A 21,135-nucleotide genomic window follows, 5' to 3' on the forward strand; every position below is an offset into this window, starting at 1 on the left:
CCTGGTGGTGAGTGAGGGCACAGCCCCCAGCTGCTCTCGGGGTAGGTTTGCCCCCAGGTCCATGGACTATTCGCTCCCTGACACCGGGCTGCAGGCTTGAGGGGACCCAGGGTCGGTTTCAAGAACCTTTTCTCTGGCCCTGCCAACTATCTATCTCCCCCAAGTCCGTGGACTATTCGCTCCTTGACACCAGACTGCAGGCTTGAGGGGAGGCAGAGTCAGTTTCAAGAACCTTTCTCTGTCCCTGTCAACCATCGATCTGTAATTATTTGATAGATAATTGTGGCTTGATGACGGCTCACTGCAGTCTCGACCTCCCCAGGTTCAGGTGATCCTCCCACGCACCACCATGCCCGGCAAATTTTTCTATTTTTTGGAGAGATGAGGTCTCACTACGTTGCCCAGTCTGTTCTTGAGCCCGGGAGCTGGAGGCTGCAGTGAGTCGAGATCGCCCCATGCCAGTATGGGCGACAAAGCGAGACCCTGTCTCAAACAAAACACACAAAATCAGGGGACAAGGAAACAAAACAAGGCTTGATAGTCAGGCCTAGCTGTGGGGACAAAGGCCATAGGTCTGTGGTTTGCAGCTTTTTGGGTCCTGAATGAGAGAACAGGCCCCTCCCCCTTTTCACAACAGTGTGTGCATATGCACACTCACTTCTGTATCCAGTTTCAGAGGTTCTCAAACCTGAGGTCCACTATGGACTCCTCTACTACCCCCGGGTTGCAAGGCCCCTAAGCCACTGAAGAATCTGAGACAGGCACAAGTCCACCCTGACCTTTGGCAGGACTGTCCGCCCTGCTGCCAGAGGGATTACCGAGAAAGGAAATCTTGTCCTGGACTCTTCAGGTGCGGTGAGTGAGCTCCGGGGTATAAGCTAGTCCTTCCCTTCAGGCTGAGAGCTAGGGAGAATAGGAGTAAGTTGGCCTTCTGCTGTCCCACTCTAGGGCTGGATCCAAAGAGCACTTTACTCAGTGAAGACAGGCCACTGTGTGGACACAGACAACATACATAGAAACATGCATCGTAGGCCGGGCGAGGTGGCTCACGCCTGTAATCCCAATACTTTGGGAGGTCGAAGCGGGCGGATCACTTGAGGTCAGAAGTTCGAGACCAGCCTGGCCAACATGGTGAAACCTGCTAAAAATACGAACATTAACTGGACTTAGTGGCGCACACCTGTACGCCCAGCTCCTCGGAAGACTGAGGCAGGAGAATCACTTGAACCTGGGAGGCAGAGGTTGCAGTGAGCCGAGATCGCGCCACTGCACACCATCCTGGGCGACAGAGTGAGACTGTCTCAAAAAAAAAAAAACCATGCCACGGACTCAAAGATACACACATCAAAACTATGTACGCATACACAGACTCTGATACAGAGGTACAGACACAAAAAGGTACCGATGTAAGAGCACAAAGGCAGGCCCAGCTACACTCCCGTCAACAAACCACCGCACCTAAATTCAGACTTGGTGGAGCGCAAAACCTCGCAACCTCCGAGGCACTCTCGCCGGGGGCGGGGCCAGAAGGAGGTGGGGCCTCGCAGGTTGAGGTGGGGTTAAGGGTCATAAGGCGGAGGCACGCCAAGATGGCGGCCTCCACGTGCGACGTGTTCTCCTTCTGCGTGGGCGTGGCGGGCCGCGCCCGGGTCTCCGTGGAAGTCCGTTTCGTGAGTAGCGCCAAGGTGAGGTCGGGGCGGATCCTGCCGGGAGCCTCAGCCCAGTCCGGCCACGGAGACAGCCCTGCAGGACTCCATGCCCGGAGCCTAGAGGCTTCCGTGCCGCTCGGACGCTACGGCCCGGCCCCTGCTCGCGGCCGGGGGGCTCCCAGTCTGTCCCCGCGCGCAGGCTCGTGGCGCGGTCACGCGATAGACCCGGGCCTCCGGAGTCTCCGTGCGCATTTCCTCCCGGCGGAATTCGGCCAGCCAGCCGGAGGCCCTGCTGTGACTGCTCGGGGCGGGGCTAGGGGGCTTTGCTGCTGGGTCCCTGGAACGGTGGGCGGGGACGTGCTGGGCAGAGAAAACTGAGGTGTAAAAGAGTGGGTCCTCACGAACTTAATGTATGAAATTTGGGTGGGGGGATGAGGAGACAGGCCAAGACCCTTCACGAAGGTCCTTGGAGTGCTGAGGAATTTGGACCAGAGTCCAAAGGCCGTGGGGGCGTTGGGAGAGTTTTTAGCAGGAAGGTGACATGATTTTGTCGTTTTTATTATGTTCCAAAAGTTCACTGTGGAAAAAAATAGAAAATGCGTGTAAGGAAAGAAAACATAAACATCACTCATACTTCTATACTTGTGCAAAGATGTGTACGTTAAAATTACATTTTTAGAAATTGCTTTTTGATGCAGCAGTGAGTCTTTCAATATCAAGCCTATTTCTACATATTAATTTTTAAGAGGTGAGTAGTAGCTTCTTCCGTGAGAGGGCCACAACCCTCTCAACCAACCCCTTATTAATGGACCCTTTATTGTTGTATTTTTGAAACCTGGAGTCAAAAGTCTTAGAGCTCATTTTCTATGCAAACATCCTTTTGTTTTGTCCAGCACTATTTTTTTCCTAGTGATCTTTGCCTATTGATATGTGCAAAATGATATTTGTTTTCATTTATGTTTCTTTGGTTACTAGTGAGGTTGAATAATTTATCCTATGTAGTGGCTGTGTGTATCGTTGTTTCTTGCCCAAGATATAAGATCTCTAGTTGTCTGTCATCTGCTCTCAGCATTATCGTATTGATCTAGTTTCCCAGCCCAACCTTCCCTTGCCCCCTTTCTGCTCCAAAGGTATCTGGAGCACTCTGCTCCTTCCCTGGTAAATCAGCTTCCCTACATCCTTGGTCTCCTTACCTGTTCATATCTCCATCTCCGTAGTCTCTAGTGTTCCTGGGTGGCCACAGTTTGAAGATGTCTCAGTTCCATCATTCTTGGTTTGCAGTAATTTTCCTCACCTTTTTCTTCATTAGCCCCCAGTCTCTCAGCCCCTTCCTCTCTTCATTTCTTCCCTCTCACTTCATCACTTCAGCCACTCTCCTTGCAGAGTTTTCCTGGCCCAGGCATCTATCAAGGCCCCAGCCGATTGCCCTTTCCTTGCCTATATCTGATCTGCAGCTGGAGAAAATAATATACCTTCCTGGACTTGGTAACAGCGTGGATTTTCCTGGGCTTTTTGCTTCTCTATTCAAATAAGATTGGTTTGTGATTTTTTTTCTCTGTGTTATTTTCCTAAAGTTACCACATGAGGGTTATATGTGTGTGTGTGTGTGTGTTTTTGGTAAAATAAAAAAGCTTTCCGTGTTTTCTGTCATTACATTGTTTAAATAGCGGTTTGAGAGAATTGGGTCATGAAACTTTATAGACCAGGGCCTCAAGTGGGAGTAGTTTCTGACTACTTTTTATTGCTTCTGTGGATAGGAATGACTTTTCAAAAATTTATCAACTATTATGCCAGAGACATGACCAATCAGAATAGAAACCTCACCAGGTCCAGTGGAAGCCAGCTGGACTACCATACTGGTGCGCTAGCCAGATAGCAGCATGGCTTATTGTGGGCTTTCTTCTTTTAATCAAGATTTTAAAATCTACTACATAGTCTGCCCGGGCATGGTGGCTCATTCCTGTAATTCCAGCACTTTCGGCGGCTGAGGTGGGCTGATCACTTGAGGTCAGGAGTTCAAGACCAGCCTGGCTAACATGGTGAAACCCTGTCTCTACTAAAAATACAAAAATTAGGCCGGGTGCGGTGGCTCACACCTGTAATCCCAGCACTTTGGAAGGCCGAGGCGGGCGGATCACTTGAACTTGATGTCAGGAGTTCGAGACCAGCCTGACCAACATAGTGAAACCCCATCTCTACTGAAAATACAAAAATTAGCCGGGTGTAGTGGCGCACGCCTGTAATCCCAGCTACCTGAGGCCAAGGCACGAGAATTGCTTGAACCCGGGAGGCAGAGGCTGCAGTGAGCTGAGATAGTGCTAATGCACCTCAGCCTGGGCAACAAAGAGAGAATCCGACTCAAAAAAAAAAAATCTACTACATAGTCTTAGAGTTTTGCACAATTTTTTTTTAAATAGAGATGGGGTCTTGCTATGTTGCCCAGAATAGTCTCAAACTCTTGGGCTCAAGCGATCCTTCATCCTCGCTTCCCAAAGTGCTAGATTTACAGGCATGAGCCACCACATCCAGCCTGCATTATTTTTTTTAAAACTTTTTTTTCAAATTGGAAGGATGTATGGTTTGTCCCTTTCAGGTTCAGTGCTCTCCAACCTTCTTTTTTTTTTTTTTTTTTTTTTTTTGAGATGGGGTCTCACTCTGTCACCCAGGCTGTAGTGCAGTAACGCAATCTTGGCTCACTGCAACCTCTGCCTCCTGGGTTCAGGTGTTTCTCCTGCCTCAGCCTCCTGAAGAGCTGGGACTACAGGCGAACACCACCATGTCCAGCTAATTTTTGTATTTTTAGTAGAGACAGGGTTTCACCATATTGTTCAGGCTGGTCTTGAACTCCTGACCTCGTGATCCGTCTGCCTCAGCCTCCCAAAGTGCTGGGATTACAAGTGTGAGCCCCTGCGCCCGGCCCAACCTTAATATGAGTTAGACTCTGTTTTCCTTGAAATATGCTCATCAGTTTTGGGAATGAGTGACTTTATAAAGGAACAACTCCGATTCTTTTCTCTTTGTTTTGATTACTAAATATTGTCTGCATTTAGTTCTTCACAAAGAGAGGGAGATCTGTATTTGTCCAATATTGAAATTTGAGATTGTCAGAAATAATGTGAGTCCCTTTTCATATTGTCTTGTCCCATAGAGGAAGGCCAAGGTTTGGCCTTGCTAGATTGGGATGGGATACAAGGCATAGGGGGAAGGGCTTCCAGGAAGCCAGGCAAGGGTGTGCCCAGGGCTTTGCCTCCTGGTTTTGTTTCACCTGTCCCATTCTACTGTGAGATAGAGCTTCCAGAGTTGTTCACAGGGTTGAGATTTTTCGCTCTGAGTTTGAGAGTAACCCTATCTGGCCTTCTGAGGAGTCAGGGAGCTACCTGGGAGGCAACACTGATATGTCATTTTGCTTCGGTGTCAAGCATTTTTTTCCTCTTCTTTTGTTGTGGCAGCTCAGTGTTGGCAGGGCTCCACACATCATCTTTGAGTAGCGGGAGTATATGCCCAATAAGGCCAGTAACTGCCTGGGTTCTGAAGCCATCTGCTAAGTCCTTTTGCACATTTGAGAGATGGCAGTTCAGAGGTTGTTTTCTCATCTTTCATCCTTTACATGATGTATATAGTGTTTTAGACCAGTGCTTCTCAAACTAACATGCGTGTGAATCACCTGGGCATCTTGTTACGCTGCAGATTCTGATTCAGCAGGTCTGGGGTGGGGCCTAAGATTCTGCATTTCTAACAGAGTCCTAGGTGATGCCCATGTTGCCAGTCCCTGTACCTCTCATTGAGGAGGAAGAAGCTAGAGCTCATAAGGTACATTCATCTGTGCTATATTGTTGCACCCTGGAAACTACCTTGTAGATATTATTATTATGCTCACTTTTCAAATGGGAAACAGATATAAAGTGAAGCAGTTGGCTCAAAGGTTCACAGCAAGTTAATGTTAGGACTGGTACTAGTATTAGCTCCTTTCTTTCAGTGCAACCCCCAAGGACTTGTTGGATGCCAGGCACTGTGCTAGGTGCTGTGGGTATTCAGCTGACCAAGGAAGAGGGCACATTCTCCCCCAAACAAGGCTTCCCTGTCCCATGGTGTAGGATTTCTCTGCAGCCCTGTGTAGCAACGCCACTGCCAGGATCCTGGAGTGGCTTGTGGCTGACTCAGAGATGAGTGCCCTGCTGTTACCAGCTCCTGGTACTGGAGGCCCCAGCCTGCTATAACCCTTGGCCCTGCTCTGGCCATACTCAGAAAATTTCTCTGAGTAATCTGAGATGACTGCCATGGTGGCTTCCTTCCTGTTCCAGGCCTTCTGCTCTGAATGGGCTGAAAGGAGTACAACTGAAAATAGGTCAGTGCTGCATTTCCAGAGGAGAAAGTTATGGAGGGTACTGACCAGTCTTCATGAACTCATAGAGGCAGAGGCCTCTCCTAAGAGTGAGGCATGTGGGAGTGAGGCTGGACAGCCTCCTGGAAGCTCTTGGAGCTATGTCTTCTATTCCTTCTTACAGCCATCCTATCCCTCTGCCCTCTTAGGGAAAGGGCCTGTTTGCCACACAGCTGATCCGGAAGGGGGAGACCATCTTCGTAGAACGGCCCCTGGTGGCTGCACAGTTTCTCTGGAATGCACTTTATCGCTACCGAGGTGAGTACAGCTCTCCTACTCCTCATGGCTGCTGGGCCCAGTCGCCTTTGTGCATGGAAATGAGCTGCATACATCCCTACTGGCTGATGTCTCTGGAACTCTGGGTGTTGGGAGGAAATGCTATCTTCCATTGAAGGACTATGCCTGAGAACCACGCCTGTGTCCAGTCTCAGGTGTTTGAGGCTAATTCCTGTGGTGGGAGGCTCTTCAGATGTGCTCCCTGAGAGAGCACAGCAGGACTCAGGCGAGTTTGACTCCATGGTCATGCTGAAGGCCCAGTGCCAAAGTAGAGTCCTCCACCAATAGGAGGCTACATGGCCCTTGTTCAAAGAAGGCTGAGTTAGGGGTGAGTACAGTAGGATGCCCTTGGCTTTGCTGACCACATGCTTTTTTCACACTTTTCTTCTTTTGGAGTTGTGGGGAGGGGGACGGAGTTCGCTCTTGTTGCCCAGGCTAGAGTGCAGTTGTGCGATCTCGGCTCTCTGCAACCTCTGCCTCCCAGGTTCAAGCAATTCTCCTGCCTCAGCCTCCTGAGTAGCTGCGATTATAGGCACGCACAACCGTGTCCACCTAATTTTTGTATTTTTAGTAGAAACGGGGTTTCACCATGTTGGCCAGGTTGGTCTTGAACTCCTAACCTCAGGTGCTCCACTTGCCTTGGCCTCCCAAAGTGCTGGAATTACAGGCATGAGCCACTGTGCCTGGCCCACACATTTCTTAAGCTGGAGACACACAATGAAAGGAGGGTCGGTTGGTCCCAGAGTATGGGAAAAGCCCAGTGTTGGGGTGGTAGGGGAGCCCCACAGAGTGAGTATGATTAAGAAGCAAGGAGAGTTAGACAATAAGGGCCAGGAAGTCCTTGAGAGGGAGGAGGGGATCATCTACCTTTGGCTGCATGTGAAATTCATTCATTCATTCATGCATGCATGTAATTATTCATTTACTCACTTCCCAAACTTTTATGAAACACCAGAATGGTGCCTGACACATAGCAGGTGCTCCGCAGGGCTGTGAAAGGGATAGATACGGCCTCTGCTTTCAAGACACTGTCGTGTCTGGCTCTCACCCTCAGCCTGTGACCACTGCCTTCGGGCACTGGAGAAGGCAGAGGAGAATGCCCAGAGGCTGACCGGGAAACCAGGCCAGGTTCTGCCTCACCCAGAGCTGTGCACTGTGCGCAAGGACCTCCACCAGAACTGTCCTCATTGCCAAGTGAGTATTCTTGGGGAGTATACCTGGAAGGGGGTGGGTGAGGGAGGCCTTAGCTGGAGTCCTCAGTGGGGAGACAGGAGCAATGACAGACCTGGTCATGGGCCTTGAAACCTATAATGTAGGATAAGATGTTGAAAAGGCTTGGTTATTGTTCCAGTTTCATCGTCCCTGGCACAGTTACATTGTCTGGAAAATGGGCTTGGTGGGAGATTGCTTTCTTTCTGGGGACCTGGCAAGGGCTCTCCCCTCTACCTGAAAAGTTCTCTTCCCTTTCTGTGGTTTTGTAAGCCTAGGTGTGCCTTTCACGTGTCCCCAGAGCACCCTATGTTTTCTCTTCTCATAATACATCTGAGCTACAGCTCAGGGGCTATTTATGGAAGGGATGCAGTTAGAGGAGGTGATACTAGGGCCAGATCCTAGGGTACTGACTTCTATCCCACCTAACAGGTGATGTACTGCAGTGCAGAATGTCGGCTGGCAGCCACTGAGCAATACCACCAGGTCCTGTGCCCAGGCCCTTCCCAGGATGACCCCTTGCATCCTCTCAATAAGCTTCAGGAGGCATGGAGGTGAGTCACTTTTCTTCTCTTCTTTCCTTTATCCTTTCCTCTCAGGTTGCCTGCCTGGGCTCATCGGGTGTTGCCATCTTTCTTAAGTTACAATTCCCCGGATTTTTCCTCCTTTCTTAGGGTTAAACAGAAGTCACATCACGCTATCCCCTGCTTTTAATCTGGGCTGTCAGTCCTCCTGTCCTTAGCATTTAACACTCTCCCAGAAAGAGCCCCATTAAGCCAATAGGGATGCAAAGTCTTGCCTAAGTCCTTGCCTATGAACTTTCTCTCATGGTAATTGACGGAATTGGTAGGAAGTTTTCTCTGTACCAGTCAGACTCGGCTTCCCTGAGCTCAGCTACTAGGGAGAGAATTTCTAGGCCAATCTTTTTTCTCTTTCCCCAGGAGCGTTCACTACCCACCTGAGACTGCAAGCATCATGTTGATGGCCAGGATGGTGGCCACAGTGAAGCAGGTGAGCCCACCCAACCCTCTCAGGGAAGCTGACTTTGGCCCCATTCAACCCTTGGTCTCGGTCTTTTCCTCACCTCAAAGCCCTAACTTGGATGCAGAGTTCTTCCTGGCCTTCCCAAAGGAGAGCTCCTTGCTATGTAAAACCTTAGGAATGCGCTAAACATAAGTCAGGCATAGGGAGTGGAGGGCTCATTTTGCCTGTAGTCTTTTTTTTAATTTTAACTTAAAGACCAGTGTGATAGTATGCCTGTAGTTTCTGATACAGAAGATGCCTTGTGCAGTAGCAATTCATGCATTTGATTTTTGGCACCACTTTTTCAGGATTGCGTCTTACATAAAGCGAGAGAAGCCACTCTAACCGCCCTTCTATTAATGTTGTTCCTCAGCCTCTTTCTCCTGTTTTCCAAGTGTTGTTGAATTGGCTATCTGGGCTCCAGCTGGGGAGATGGTTGGGCACCATTGGGAGGAAGCCTCAGGCAGAGGAAGGGCTCCTATAAGCTCCTGTGTGGTGGTATTTCATAAGTGGGCGGGAGTGCCAGTAAGAAGGTGGGTGTCTGTGACCCTTAAGTATATTTGTTCACTGCAGGCGAAGGACAAGGACCGTTGGATCAGGCTCTTCTCCCAGTTCTGTAACAAAACAGCCAACGAAGAGGAGGAAATTGTCCATAAACTTCTGGGAGACAAATTCAAGGTTCTTCTTCTCCCATGGCCTGTCTCATTCCCTCCCCAAATACCCTAGGATGTCTCTGGCCATCTGTGGGAAGCACCACGTTTGATCACTTCTCAGCTACAGGAAGGAGTTAGAACTTGGGTCCAGAAATAGATTCAGAGGACTTACGTTCCTGCCACTGTTTACTTCATGACCTCATGTGGACCTACAGTTGGGAAGTGGGGTGACAACAGAGGAAGGGCGTGTTGGATGCCCTGCCCTGAAAGTGCTCCCTAACTGGTGTTAGAAGGCAGGACTTGTCATAGGATAGCAGTGGGCAAATCAGGTAGAATGGAGACTAGAGGGTTGTGGGGCCACAGAATCAGAGCAGCGTGAAACTGCCCATGTCTTGAGTGACCATTCCCAATCAAAGAGTATGGGTCCTCACTGAGTACAGCAGACTTCCCTGCAGGAGCTGCCTGAGGGTGGAGGCAGGTGTGTAAAAGGTTTGCATCTGGGGTGGGCCCTGTTGCACTGAACTTACAGGAAGGGAGTGGGAGAGCCCAGCTGGTCTGGAGGCCAGGTCAAGGGAGATTTGACGGTGGTGGTGTGGATAGACATTTCGGGCTGTCTCAGCCTTGCTGGTACAAGTGCTGGAAAATGGAGCGAAATTTGGGTTTGCCACCCCGGGTTGGAACAGGCCGGCAGACTGCCAAAGCTCTTTGGAGGTGGACTTTGTGGCCTTCCTTTGCCCCTATGGAAAGCTCAGTCTACAGAGCTGGCCCTTTTTCCTTCCCTCCCTAGTCGCCTGGGCCCTGCTTGGGTGCCAATGGGAAATCCCCAGGGATACAAATCTCTCTCTGCTTCCCCTAAACCAGGGCCAACTGGAACTTCTGCGGAGACTCTTCACAGAGGCCCTCTATGAGGAAGCAGTCAGTCAGGTGAGTGAGGAGAGGGTGGGACCAGTGGCCTCCTTGTTACTCCAGCTTTCCAGCAGCAGCAAGCTCAGCATCTCCTACTGGGACAGCTGAGCCAAAGCCGACTTGGTCTTCTGGAGTTGGGATGAGCCTGACTCACAGAAGGCTTCCCGAACAGAGTCCAATTGGAAGAAAAGCAAGTGGCTGTTAACATGAGCGCTTATCTCTTTATCTCTTTTTTGCCCCCACAGTGGTTCACTCCAGATGGATTCCGGTCTCTCTTTGCTCTTGTTGGGACCAATGGCCAAGGAATCGGGACCAGGTTAGAATGTTCCAGAGCTATTGAACTTACTCTCGGGGTGGGAAACTGATTGAGGAAGGTAGCCACAGTTCAAGACTGGGATGGGGTAGGGTAGGACTCTGGGCAGATCACTGAAGTGGACACAGTGGCAGAAGTCAGAATCAGGCATTGGAATCTGTTTTGGGGAGCCTCTGTTGGGGAAGATGGGCCCCCACCCTGGAGAATGAAATGGGGTAGGGTGAGAGACCCTTCTTCTTGGGCTTAACTTACCTGGAGGTGGAGAGCCCTGTGACCTGGGCTTCCGCCTCCCCAACCATGGGCTGCCTGGGACCCCCAGCTCCCTAAGCCAGTGGGTCCATGCCTGTGATGCTCTGGAGTTGAAGCCTCAGGACCGTGAGCAACTTGACATCTTCATTGACCAGCTGTACAAGGACATCGAGGCAGGTTGGTGAGATAGGGCCTTGGCCTTACCCAACCATGGTGACCCTCTAGTCAGATGGTGGACACAAAATCTTTCCCCAGGATGCTCTGTATTAATGGTGGGGGAAGGTAATCCCTTTGTGCCTGTGGGGAGCTTCAGATCTATCCACAGGGCACACAGGTGAGAAACAGCCCCAAGATTTATCCAGAGACTTGATGCTGGGAGGAGAGGGGGTGCTGGATAAATAAGGTGTCTTATAGACAGAAAAGCAAGGCTTCTGTCTCAGAGAGGCAAGTTTAGGTAATATGGTAGGGACTGATGCCTTAGTGTGGTGGGGTGGCAGGACAGTGGCGACAGTACCTGTCCTTGTAAGCCTCATTTCCTTTTCCTGCCTATAAAAATGGGTAGAATAATGTCTGTATATTACTGTCTTACAGCAACTGGAGAGTTTCTTAACTGTGAAGGATCTGGCCTCTTTGTGCTTCAGAGCTGCTGTGAGTCATGGCGTTGAGGAGGGATGGTCCTAGGCGCTTCTGCCTTTGTCAGGTGGCCTCGCAGCCACAGTTTATCTTTCTCAGTTGGCCCTTTATAGGCTGGTAGGGTTGAGTCTGGGAGCCCCATTAGATCTGAGCTCCCACAGGAATTCCCCTGGGCCTTTTTGTTCTATCATTTTTTTCATTTGTTCACCCGTTTGTGCTGTAATACCTGCTTATTATATATAAAACCTTACAATAGGCCGGGCCCTGTACTAAGGCAGGCATAGAGCTCTGATTCTTGCAAAGGGATGCATGGGCTTTGCACCATCACTGCCCTGTGAGATTTGGGAGTACTGGGAGCCCAGGCTAAAGGGCGAGTCTCATCAGCACCTGATGAGGAGGGGCAGATTCAGCTCAGACAGCTGCCTTTTCCAGACTTCAGCCTCCCACCCCCTGGTTTCCTGACTGCAAACTCCTCCTCCCAGGGTCCTGGGCCACTCTACTCTCCCAAACTGGATTCTCAGAGGGCCTGTGTCAGCTGTTACTAGATGTCCAATAGCTGGCAGAACTGAGTTAAGTGGTCTTGGGTGGGCATTCCTTCAGAGCCCTGTCCTTCCCTTTGTGAGACAGTGGGAACATAACTGAGAATGAAGTTGGCCAGTCACAGTGGGTTGGAGTGGGAGTGCAGTGGAGTTCATTTGTGTTGTGCTGTATGGTGTTCAGGAAAGAACACTGGAAGCAGAGTCTGGAAACTTGGGTTCCAAAACGTGCTCAGCCTTGGCAGGGATGAAAGAGCAAGAAAGGACCCAGTGCTCTGCAGAATTGAGGCTATTCTTTTTTTAGGCAATAATCCTCATTACCTGCCTCTTGTGATCCAGGCAACCACAGTTGTGTGCCCAATGCAGAGACCTCCTTTCCAGAAAACAACTTCCTTTTGCATGTCACTGCTCTGGAGGATATTAAGCCAGGAGAGGTGAGAGGGGCCAGGAACCATGGGGATGGGTGGGCAGTAGGCCTTGGAAGTTCTCTGCAGGGATCAGGAGCAGCCGTGGCTACAGCACTTGAAGTTCAGGCTGTTGGGTAGAATCCCCACATACCTTAGGGTCTGAGTCTTTCAGCTCATGGTTCTGTTCTAACCCTACCGCACTTTTTCAAAATATGACTCCAGAAAGCCTCAGGACAGTGTTTGAGGGACACATATGTGCTCAGATTCTTGTCCCCAGCTATCTTTTGGTCAAATGCAGATATGTAGTTTCTAGGAAAGCAGGAGATAGCTCTTTGTGGGTTTACGGTCTTGTCTGTTATTGCAGGCACAGTGCCTGGTTGAATCTTCTTCAGGGCAAGTAGCATCATACCAAGACCTGTGATCCCAGCTGCAGACCTTGGCCAATGACTGGCTTTCACCACGGCCTGAGGCTAACCAGTCTCCTCTGTCTCAGGCACAGGCTGTTGGAGGCTTATAGTGGCCTGCCTACTGAAGGCACTGGGAACTGGATGAGGGTAGCCCACCCCTTCACTGAAGGGCAACGCAAGCCTGGCTCCTAGAGATGGGGCAGTGGTTGGAGATAGGGTAGGTGTTGGGGAGACCCTTTTGCCATTTAAGAGAGCACAGACCATCAGACTGCACCTCTCTACCCTACAGGAAATTTGTATCAGCTACTTGGACTGCTGTCAGCGGGAGCGCAGCCGCCACAGCCGCCACAAGATCCTCAGGTCCCAGCTGGGGACATGGTTGGGCGGCTGGGCTCTGGGGTCCTCTGCCCCGTAGCTCCCTGACTTTTCCCCCTCACCATCCCTCACCGCTGCAGGGAGAACTATTTGTTTGTCTGTTCCTGTCCCAAATGCCTGGCAGAGGCTGATGAACCCAATGTGACCTCAGAAGAGGAAGAGGAGGAAGAGGAGGAGGAAGGAGAGCCAGAAGATGCAGAGCTGGGGGATGAGATGACTGATGTGTGATGTTGCCCTGCCCAGAAAGGGCCCTGCCCTAGACCCTGCCAGAAAAGGGGGTTCTTCCCCCAGAGAAATGGCTCGGAGGGAACTTCCCACTCCCATTGCCTGCTTTCCCCATTCAAGCCCTCTCTGCCAGAGGGTAGGACAGAGCCTGGATCCCTGGCCCCAGCCCCCACCAGACCTCATGCCCTGGACACTGCTGCTGAGTTGGCTCAGACTCTGCACTGGCACTGAGCTTTTCACAACTGGCCTCCCCTTGAGGTTCTTCCACTCTAGGGTTTGAGGGGCTGGAATCAGGGCCAGGGCCTAACAGTGTTTCTTCTCCTCGGCCCCACGGCCTATACTCACCCACTCACCAGAGGCTTCTCCCCTTTCAACTTGCTGTTGATTTCTTTTGAGGGGGTGAATCTGAGACCGAGTTCAGCAAAGCAGGGAGGGGAGGTGGTGAGGCGCCCTCACCGCCCCCCACCACAGCTGTGGCTGGTAAGGCAACTGCTTGACCACTGGCACAGCGAGGAGAGGCGGGCAGAAGGATCTGGGCCTCCTGAGCTCCTTCCCTGAGGCTGTCTCCTGGGAATGCTGGACAGGGGGATTACTCACACCCCCATTTGGACATCTGGGGAAGTGGAGATTAACCCCTTCTCCAGACTCCAGAATCTTTGTAACTCGTGCCTTGCCTCTCAGGACCTGGCATAGTGGCTGGCCCTATGGAGTATGGAAAAGGCCTCTGCCTTCCTCAGGAGGGACACGTCGAGGGTCATCACGCTTTCTCACACCTGCTTCCCAATGAGCACTCAGCAGCATGGCTGAGACCTGGGGCTTGACAGGCCTCTGCTCCTTAGATCAGGATGCTCTGGTATTCCTGGGGCCAGTTAAAATGGGCCAGTGAGGGGCTCTCCTGGCCTCAATCTCCATCTTTAGGGTCTCCACAGAGGAACATTGAAGTCTTCCAGAAACCTCGAGGAGCTGGGCTAGATACTTGGAGAGTAGCCCTGTCTTGTCCCCTCCTACCCCCAGATTAGCACCACCCCTCTCACTCTTGGGTTGGATGTTATGGGAATTACAACCCATCATTCCCAATGCCTCCCTTTCCTGGAGGAGCCTGCCACATTCCCCTGCTGAGGGATCCCAGAGAGGACAGGTGCCCACCCCACAGGCCCTTTCCTGGACCATGGAGCCAGGTGGAACCTGTCTGGCCCCTTACCCATTGGGTTCTTACTCCTTCACAACAGTCAGCACTCCCCCCTTGCCCCCCACTGTTCTCAATAAAATGTAAGTGGTGACAGGCCTCTGCAGGAATGCTTTGTGGCTAGTGGCTGGGCAGGCTGCCCCAGGTGTGCAGCAGTCACAGGTGGGTGCAAAGGGGTACTCATTAGACCAGGTAATGGTAGGAGATGGGGGCTCCAGGCTCACCAGCTTGGGCTCACCTCTGCTCTTATTTACACTCTGCTATGCAAATGTTCTAATGCCCAAGAGCAAGGGTCTTGAGGTCCAGTTTGGGTGGCTTTTTAATTTTGAGACAGGGTCTCACCTTGTCACCCAGGCTGGTGTGCAGAAATGCAATCATAGCTCACTACAGCCTTGAACTGGACCCAAGTGATCCTCCCACCTCCGCCTCCTGAGTAGCTGGGACTATAGGGTCACGCCACCACACCCAGCGAATTTTTAATTTTTCTGTACACATGGGGTCTTACTATGTTGTTGCCGAGGCTGGTCTTGAATTCTTGGGCTCAAGTGATCCTCCCACCTTGGCCTCCCGAAGTGCTGGGATTACAGGCATGGGCCACCATGCTTGGCCCTGAGGTCCAGTTTGGATCCCCATGCTCTAACATGAGTCTTCTCCTGAGGGGCTGAACTCTGGCTTCCCAGAGCTTCCTTGGCTCTCAACAGGAAGCTGTGCTGGGATCTAAGACTAGCAGTCTGAGCACTGGTCCCAAATGACCTGGGCCAGTTACTGTCCTCTGTGGGCATTTCCTTTCCTCAGAACGACAGTATAGGATGAGATGAGTGAGTATGAAGGTCCTGCCCACCCCTGTGTGCTCTTATTCTAGGACACAGTTGCAACCCTGATGAGAAGCTTTATTGCTAAAAAGTCAGTGAGGGTTTATTGAGTTGCCAAACACTAGCTCTTTAAACCACTCCAACAACTGCTGTGAAGGTCACTGTGCAGAGACCCTGGGTAGGGGAGGCTGGAGCCAGGTGAGTGTGACAGGTCACAGATGGCTCTCAGGCTGCCTACCTTCAGCTCCTTTTGTTTCAGGTTTTAGCCAGAAACCCTGGGGCCTGTCTTTTGCCCCTTCTTGCAGCATGAGACACCCTTGGGGACCCTGGGGAAGGTAAGGCCAGTGGTGTGGCTTCCCTTTCAGCCTAGCAATGCCCAAACTCTTTTCCTCTACCTGGCTCCACTTGCCCCCAGATGCTCTCCCCAAATTCCAAATAGTAAAATTCCTGGGTTTCCCCTTCCCAGCTCAGAGTCACTTATGGCTGGAATGTGGGACAAACTCTTCTACCAGAAGGTCCAGGGTGGTTGCAGCAGCTCAAAGGTGGGGATGCTGGTGACATTGACTGGGATGGAAATGATGGCCCATGGCAGCCCATGCTGTTCCAGAGAGCGGCGGATCATGTAGCTGGGAGGGCATGAAGAGAAGTGGTGATGGTCACTTTCTTGGTACCCCATCATGCCCCACTGTCCCCATCAATCTGGGAGTTTCAAAGCCCAAGAACTTTTTTTGCCCTCTAATTGAAGTACCCCAAGTTGAGGCCTGCAAGAAGGGACTGGTGATTACCCCTGACCTCCCCAAGTCACGGCGCCCAGCCTCGTGCTGATAAAGCCAGAGGCGAGGAGCCCTCACCCATCTCGGCCAAGCAGGAAGAGGGCAGGGATGTCAGCTGTGCGCTGGGTACTGTCCTGGATCATCTCCACGTAGAAGCTGTCATTGTCAACCGCGTTGTCAGAGATGATCACTGCCCGCCCGCCGTGCTCCTGGACCACCCGAGTCTTGGAGAGGAAGGAGCAGCCCCTGGAAGAGGTGGTGATGAGACCAAAGGAAAGACAGGTCCTAGCTCCCCCTTCACCAGACCATCACCCTGGGAGTATAGAAGGCAGACTCTGAATAATTTGTTATAAAGGCTCATAAGTAAATAGCTAAAAGCATGGATAATTTTAAAACTTTTTGTTTTTGAGACAAGGTTTTGCTCTGTTGCCCAGGCTGGAGTGCAGTGACATGATCTCGGCTCACTGCAGCCTTAACGTGGCCTCAAGCAATCCTCTCACCTCAGCCTCCTGAGTAGCTGGGACCACAGGTGTGCAACACCGTGCCCAGCTAAGTTTTGTATTTTTTGTACAGACAGGATTTCTCCATGTTGGCCCAGGTAGACATTTCTCAAAGACCCTTAAAAAGATGAAAATTTCAAAAACAGCTCTTTCAAAGCACTACCACCAATAATCTCAGAATCTGCCCTATGCCTGCTCAACCCTCATGTCCTGCCTGCCCACTCCTTACCCCCTCTCCACCAGAGCAATCTGGTCCTGGATGAAGAAACCGTTGCTGAGTTCCCCGCAGGCCTCTGGAGGTTCAGCGGGGACAAGGTGAATCTGCTCATACCTTGTGTGCTGAAAAACATTTAACATTTGGAGAGGTGAGAGTGTAATGAGACACACCAGCTTTAGGACTGGGCTGACAATCCCATCTTATCGGCACCTTGTAAAGTGTGAAGGAAACACGGAGTGGTTTCTTATCGCAAAGGCCTATCTGGTTGTCCTACACCAGCCTACCCTTCCATGAGATAGGCAGGGGAGTTGGTTGTAGATCCAGAGAGAGGAAGTGACTTGCCTTAAGTCACATAGTTCAGAGGTAGAGCTGGCAGAGGAAGCTGGTGCTCTTGGCTTTTCACTTCATGTCCCCTAAAAAGACAACTTGTCCCTCCGTGGTGCCTAGGTCTATATTATACTCGGGAGTAGCTGGAAGAGCTTCCTTTCTGTGCTGCAGCTCATGGAAGGCAGAGCTGATTCCGCTCCCTTCCCTGTCCCACACTCAGGTGGGATGAGAGGGTCACTGCAGCCAGTGAGGGGAAGAGGGAGATTGAGGATCAGAGATAGGTGTCTCCCTTAACTTACAAAGATACCACCAAAGTCCTTGGCAGGTGTGGCTGTGAAGATGTATCGAATGTCCCCAGGACTCAGCACTTGAAAGTACAAATAATCATGGATACGGAAGCCTGAAGGATAAAGAGTACAGGTAAGAAGCCTCCCAGGAACAAACTGGTTTAGGTTCAGATCCCAGACCCTGTGTCTTCAGCTGGGCTGGCTATGGTCTGGACGCAGGGTCCTGGCTTCAGCCAGCGGGGTCCCCTAGTGGCGGGGTTGGGGGCTAGATGGTCTCTGTCCTGGGGAGGATAGAGTTGATGCAGAGTTAGTAACCCCAGAGGTTTATATCAGCTGCTGCTGCTTACACAGTAAGCCAGGAAAACTGAGAGCTCCAGGGTTAATATTTTTGCTCTGAAGACCTGGGAGTTTCAGGGTAGAGATGTAGTGACCTGCGTACAAAGCAATTCTCACTAAAATTTAAAAGTTGACTTTCTGGTCCCGCTGCCACCCTCTTAGTCCAGTCACTATCATCTCTTGTCCTGACAGCTCAGCTTCTTACCTGGCCTCCCTGCCTCCATTCTTGTTCCCCAAACAACAACCAGAAATCGAAAACATCTTAGCAATTATGAGCACATCACCATGCCTAGGGGTTCAATACCTTTCAATAACTGCCCTTTGCATTTAAAATTTAAACTCTTTTTAAACTGTGGCCTGCAAGACCCTGTTTGCTGTGGCCCCTGGCCACTCCTCCAGCCTCATCTTCTCCATCCTGTGTTCAAGCTACACAGACCTTTCAGTTTCTTCACTTCTCTGGGTCTTTCTGCAAGCTGTTCCCTGGGCCTGGAAGGCCCCCTACTCCCACCCCACCCTACTTCCACCCCTTTACCTGACTCTTTCCTAGTCATCCTTCAGGTCATACCTTAAATGTCACTTCCTCAGAGAAAGGTTCTGCCTCATGATTGCCCTCCCATACCCATTCAAATGTACTCTTCAATAAATGGGGACTTTCAACATAATTTGTAATTATACACCTTTCATAATTTTTCTTTTTCTTTTTTTGAGACAGGATCTCACTTTATCACCCAGGCCGGAGTGCAGTGGCATGATCTCGCCTCACAGCAACCTCCACCTCCCAGGCTCAAGCGATTCTCATGCCTCAGCCTCCCAAATAGCTGGGACTACAGGCATGTGCCACAATGCCTGGCTAATTTTTTTTTTTTTTTTTTTTTTTTTTTGGTATTTTTTAGTAGAGACAGGGTTTCGCCATGTTGCCCAGGCTGATTTTTTTTTTTTTTTTTCATTTTTTAAATAGGAATAGGGTCTCGCCTTGTTGTCTGGGCTTGTGATCCTCCCACCTTGGCTTACCAAAGTCCTGGGATTACAGGTGTGAGCCACCGCACCTGCCCTGGATTCATAATTTTTAAATATCTGTCTCTTCCACTTCGTAACTTCATAAGTAAATATAGGGGTAGCCCTATAAATTTTGCTGAATGAATGAACAACAACTATATCCAGCTCCATAGCACCGAGGAAGAGAATTTCCAGACAACTATATTTTTCTGGGGCATGGGATCTTCTCCCCAGCACCAAAGTTTAACGTTGTACCTGGACTTGAGTCCCTGGTTTCCTCAACCCAGAGAGACTGCGGAATGTTGAAGGATGAAAACTGCTGTCATAGCCTGGGGTGGAGACTCACGCCTGTAATCCCACGCCTGTAATCCACTTTGGGAGGCCGAGGCGGGCAGATCACGAGGTCAGGAGATCAAGACCATGCTAGCTAACACGGTGAAACCCTGTCTCTACTAAAAATACAAAAAAATTAACCGGGCGTGGTGGTGGGCGCCTGTAGTCCCAGCTACTCGGGAGGCTGAGGCAGGAGAATGGCGTGAACCCGGTAGGCGGAGCTTGCAGTGAGCCCAGATGGCGCCACTGCACTCCAGCCTGGGCGACAAAGCAAGACTCCGTCAAAAAAAAAAAAAAAAAAAAAAAAGAAAACTGCTGTCACAAGTCCATTGATCTATCAATAAACTACTAAGTCACTACTGTGTACCAAGGCTGGGATTGATTAAGGCTTTAGCTGTCTTTGTTTACTGCCCAATTGAAAGCCATCAGTTAGAGCTCCCATGGCTTGGCACTGGGCTATACAGTCCTGGGAGTGGGGACTCCCCGTCAGATACAAATACACCCCCAGAAAGCCTTCCTGGACTAGCGTCAAACAGTCCCTCCCCCACCCTTGCTTGCCTTTGCGTGTGCTTATTTGTGTAAGTTGTGGGTATACGTATGTGCTGATGTGTGTGCATAGATGTATACATTTATGTGCTTGTGTAGGTGTAAACGGTTTGTGCGTGTGTGCCCACGTGTAGGAATGTGTGCTCCTGTACATGTGAGTGCTCACATACATATCTCCAGCCTGTAGTATCTTTCCTTAGCCGTCCCTCCCGGTCGCACCCTAAGTCACCTGGGTCGGCGCTAGTGGGCCGGGAGGGGCGAGTGGGGAGATCTGCTTTGTCGTGGGAAGCTGAGGACTCACAGCTTCAGCCTCAGGCTGCGCCCACTTTATGTCCCTGGACCACCACCCACTTATTCCGGGCGCCCGCTCCCAGACCTGTTCTGCTCTGAACTCGCGGGGTCCCCAAGGTGACCCGTGGCCCCCAACCCGAGACGCGGCGCAAGCTGGATGGCCAGCCCCGCCCTGCAACGCAGTCCCACCCGTTGCCGCTCACCGTGGGCCGCGACGCACGCGGGAAGCCAGAGCACGAGACAACACCAGCCCGCGGCGCCGGGGACCATCTCCAGGGCCCGGCCCGGCGCCGCGTTTCCTCCCGCCGCCCCGCCGCGCGTCGCTCTCCCGACTTTAGCCTGACAGCTGCCCCGGCCTCCCGCCCACATATCCGCTCTCGCCGCGGGCTGGACGACGAGAACGAGGCTCACGGCTGATTGGCTCCGACGCCTGCTCATGTAGCCACATTTTCCGCCTCTGCGCCTTAGCCTACTTTTTATTGGTAGAGAGAAGTGGAGCCGGGGACTGATTGGCTTAAACTCTTAACAGCTACAGCCAGCCCTCGCCTCAGCCCCGCCCCAGCATTTCTCAGTTTGGACTCGACTCTCCTGGTCCTCGAGGGCGGTGGGCGGGCCGCGGAGGACAAGCCGTGGAGGTGTGCCGGTACCGGACTTGCTTCAGCTGCCGATAGTCATGGCCGTTAGTCCTTGCGGTCTCGTTCTTGTCCACTCTAAGGCCGCCTCGCTTGACTACGATTAGCCTTCTCCCAGCTGCGCTTCCCTCCTCCCCACGCCTTCACGGGAAGGCACTCGTCTTGCGCCAGGGGTTTCTCCGCCCAGTGCCACCAACGCTTGCGAGCTCACAGTGGATAGGCGCTGGGGACGCGGCCTGGCGCACGCCATCCACGAGGAGCCTCTGACCAGTGCAAAGCCAGAAAACGGGCTTTGGGGCCAGCTTCCCACGCTCGCCCCGTTGACACTGTGTAACTGTGACACTGGACACCGTAACCTGTCAGCCTCCGTTCTCTCATCAGTAAAATGGCCTTAATAATAGGACCAACGCAATACGGTTGTGACGATTAAATGAGATCGCTCACGTAAAGTGCTTTGGCACCAGCCTATCCCACACTTTTGCCTTTATTTCATTCCTTGGTCTGGCGCCCGGGGATGGAGGAGGGTGGAATTAAGTTAGTAGGTGATGCGGGCCGAGCAAAGACCCTCCGTGCTCAAAGAAGCACGACCGAAATGCGGTGATAACCCTCTTTAATGACCACCCCTCACTAGCGAGCCCCTGAAGCCCAGCCTCAGGT

At 51.4% G+C, this 21,135-nt stretch overlaps 2 protein-coding genes across 3 annotated transcripts; one reads left to right on the plus strand and one right to left on the minus strand.

The window, feature by feature from the left end:
* The first annotated feature begins 1,551 nt into the window (after positions 1–1,551).
* On the plus strand, positions 1,552–14,527 carry SMYD5 (SMYD family member 5). 2 transcript variants are annotated; one of them, XM_023223990.2, is made up of 14 exons: positions 1,600–1,685; positions 5,389–5,459; positions 6,180–6,288; positions 7,361–7,500; positions 7,948–8,069; positions 8,457–8,526; positions 9,112–9,216; positions 10,053–10,115; positions 10,343–10,413; positions 10,730–10,836; positions 11,251–11,307; positions 12,168–12,262; positions 12,932–13,002; positions 13,098–14,526. In XM_023223990.2, the coding sequence occupies exons 2-14, from the start codon at positions 5,400–5,402 to the stop codon at positions 13,243–13,245; spliced, it is 1,218 nt and encodes a 405-aa protein (XP_023079758.1). In that variant the 5' UTR covers positions 1,600–1,685; positions 5,389–5,399; the 3' UTR covers positions 13,246–14,526. The 2 variants fall into 2 exon arrangements, with proteins under 2 accessions (XP_023079757.1, XP_023079758.1); XM_023223989.2 differs by lacking the exon at positions 5,389–5,459 and having other exon boundaries at positions 1,552–1,685; positions 13,098–14,527.
* Positions 14,528–15,297: 770 nt separating this feature from the next.
* On the minus strand, positions 15,298–20,230 carry PRADC1 (protease associated domain containing 1). Its single transcript, XM_023223988.1, has 5 exons — positions 20,050–20,230; positions 17,357–17,457; positions 16,743–16,852; positions 16,092–16,259; positions 15,298–15,866 (listed from the first exon to the last, which is right to left on the minus strand). The coding sequence occupies exons 1-5, from the start codon at positions 20,213–20,215 to the stop codon at positions 15,746–15,748; spliced, it is 666 nt and encodes a 221-aa protein (XP_023079756.1). The 5' UTR covers positions 20,216–20,230; the 3' UTR covers positions 15,298–15,745.
* Between the last annotated feature and the right edge of the window lie 905 nt (positions 20,231–21,135).

Source organism: Piliocolobus tephrosceles, chromosome 15 (assembly GCF_002776525.5).
Source record: "Piliocolobus tephrosceles isolate RC106 chromosome 15, ASM277652v3, whole genome shotgun sequence".
In the NCBI taxonomy this organism is placed as follows: Eukaryota; Metazoa; Chordata; class Mammalia; order Primates; family Cercopithecidae; genus Piliocolobus; species Piliocolobus tephrosceles.

Bases quoted from the DNA above. Each gene is read 5' to 3' on its own strand.
- SMYD5 (XM_023223989.2), top strand. From the start codon at position 1,590: ATGGCGGCCTCCACGTGCGACGTGTTCTCCTTCTGCGTGGGCGTGGCG. The intron at 8,070-8,456 runs GTGAGTCACTTT...CTCTTTCCCCAG, and splicing joins AAGCTTCAGGAGGCATGGAG to GAGCGTTCACTACCCACCTG. The intron at 10,414-10,729 runs GTTAGAATGTTC...TGGGACCCCCAG, and splicing joins GGCCAAGGAATCGGGACCAG to CTCCCTAAGCCAGTGGGTCC.
- PRADC1 (XM_023223988.1), bottom strand. From the start codon at position 20,215: ATGTGGGCGGGAGGCCGGGGCAGCTGTCAGGCTAAAGTCGGGAGAGCG. The intron at 16,260-16,742 runs GTAAGGAGTGGG...CACCTCTTCCAG, and splicing joins ATTGCTCTGGTGGAGAGGGG to GGGCTGCTCCTTCCTCTCCA. The intron at 15,867-16,091 runs GTGAGGGCTCCT...ATGCCCTCCCAG, and splicing joins TTCCTGCTTGGCCGAGATGG to CTACATGATCCGCCGCTCTC.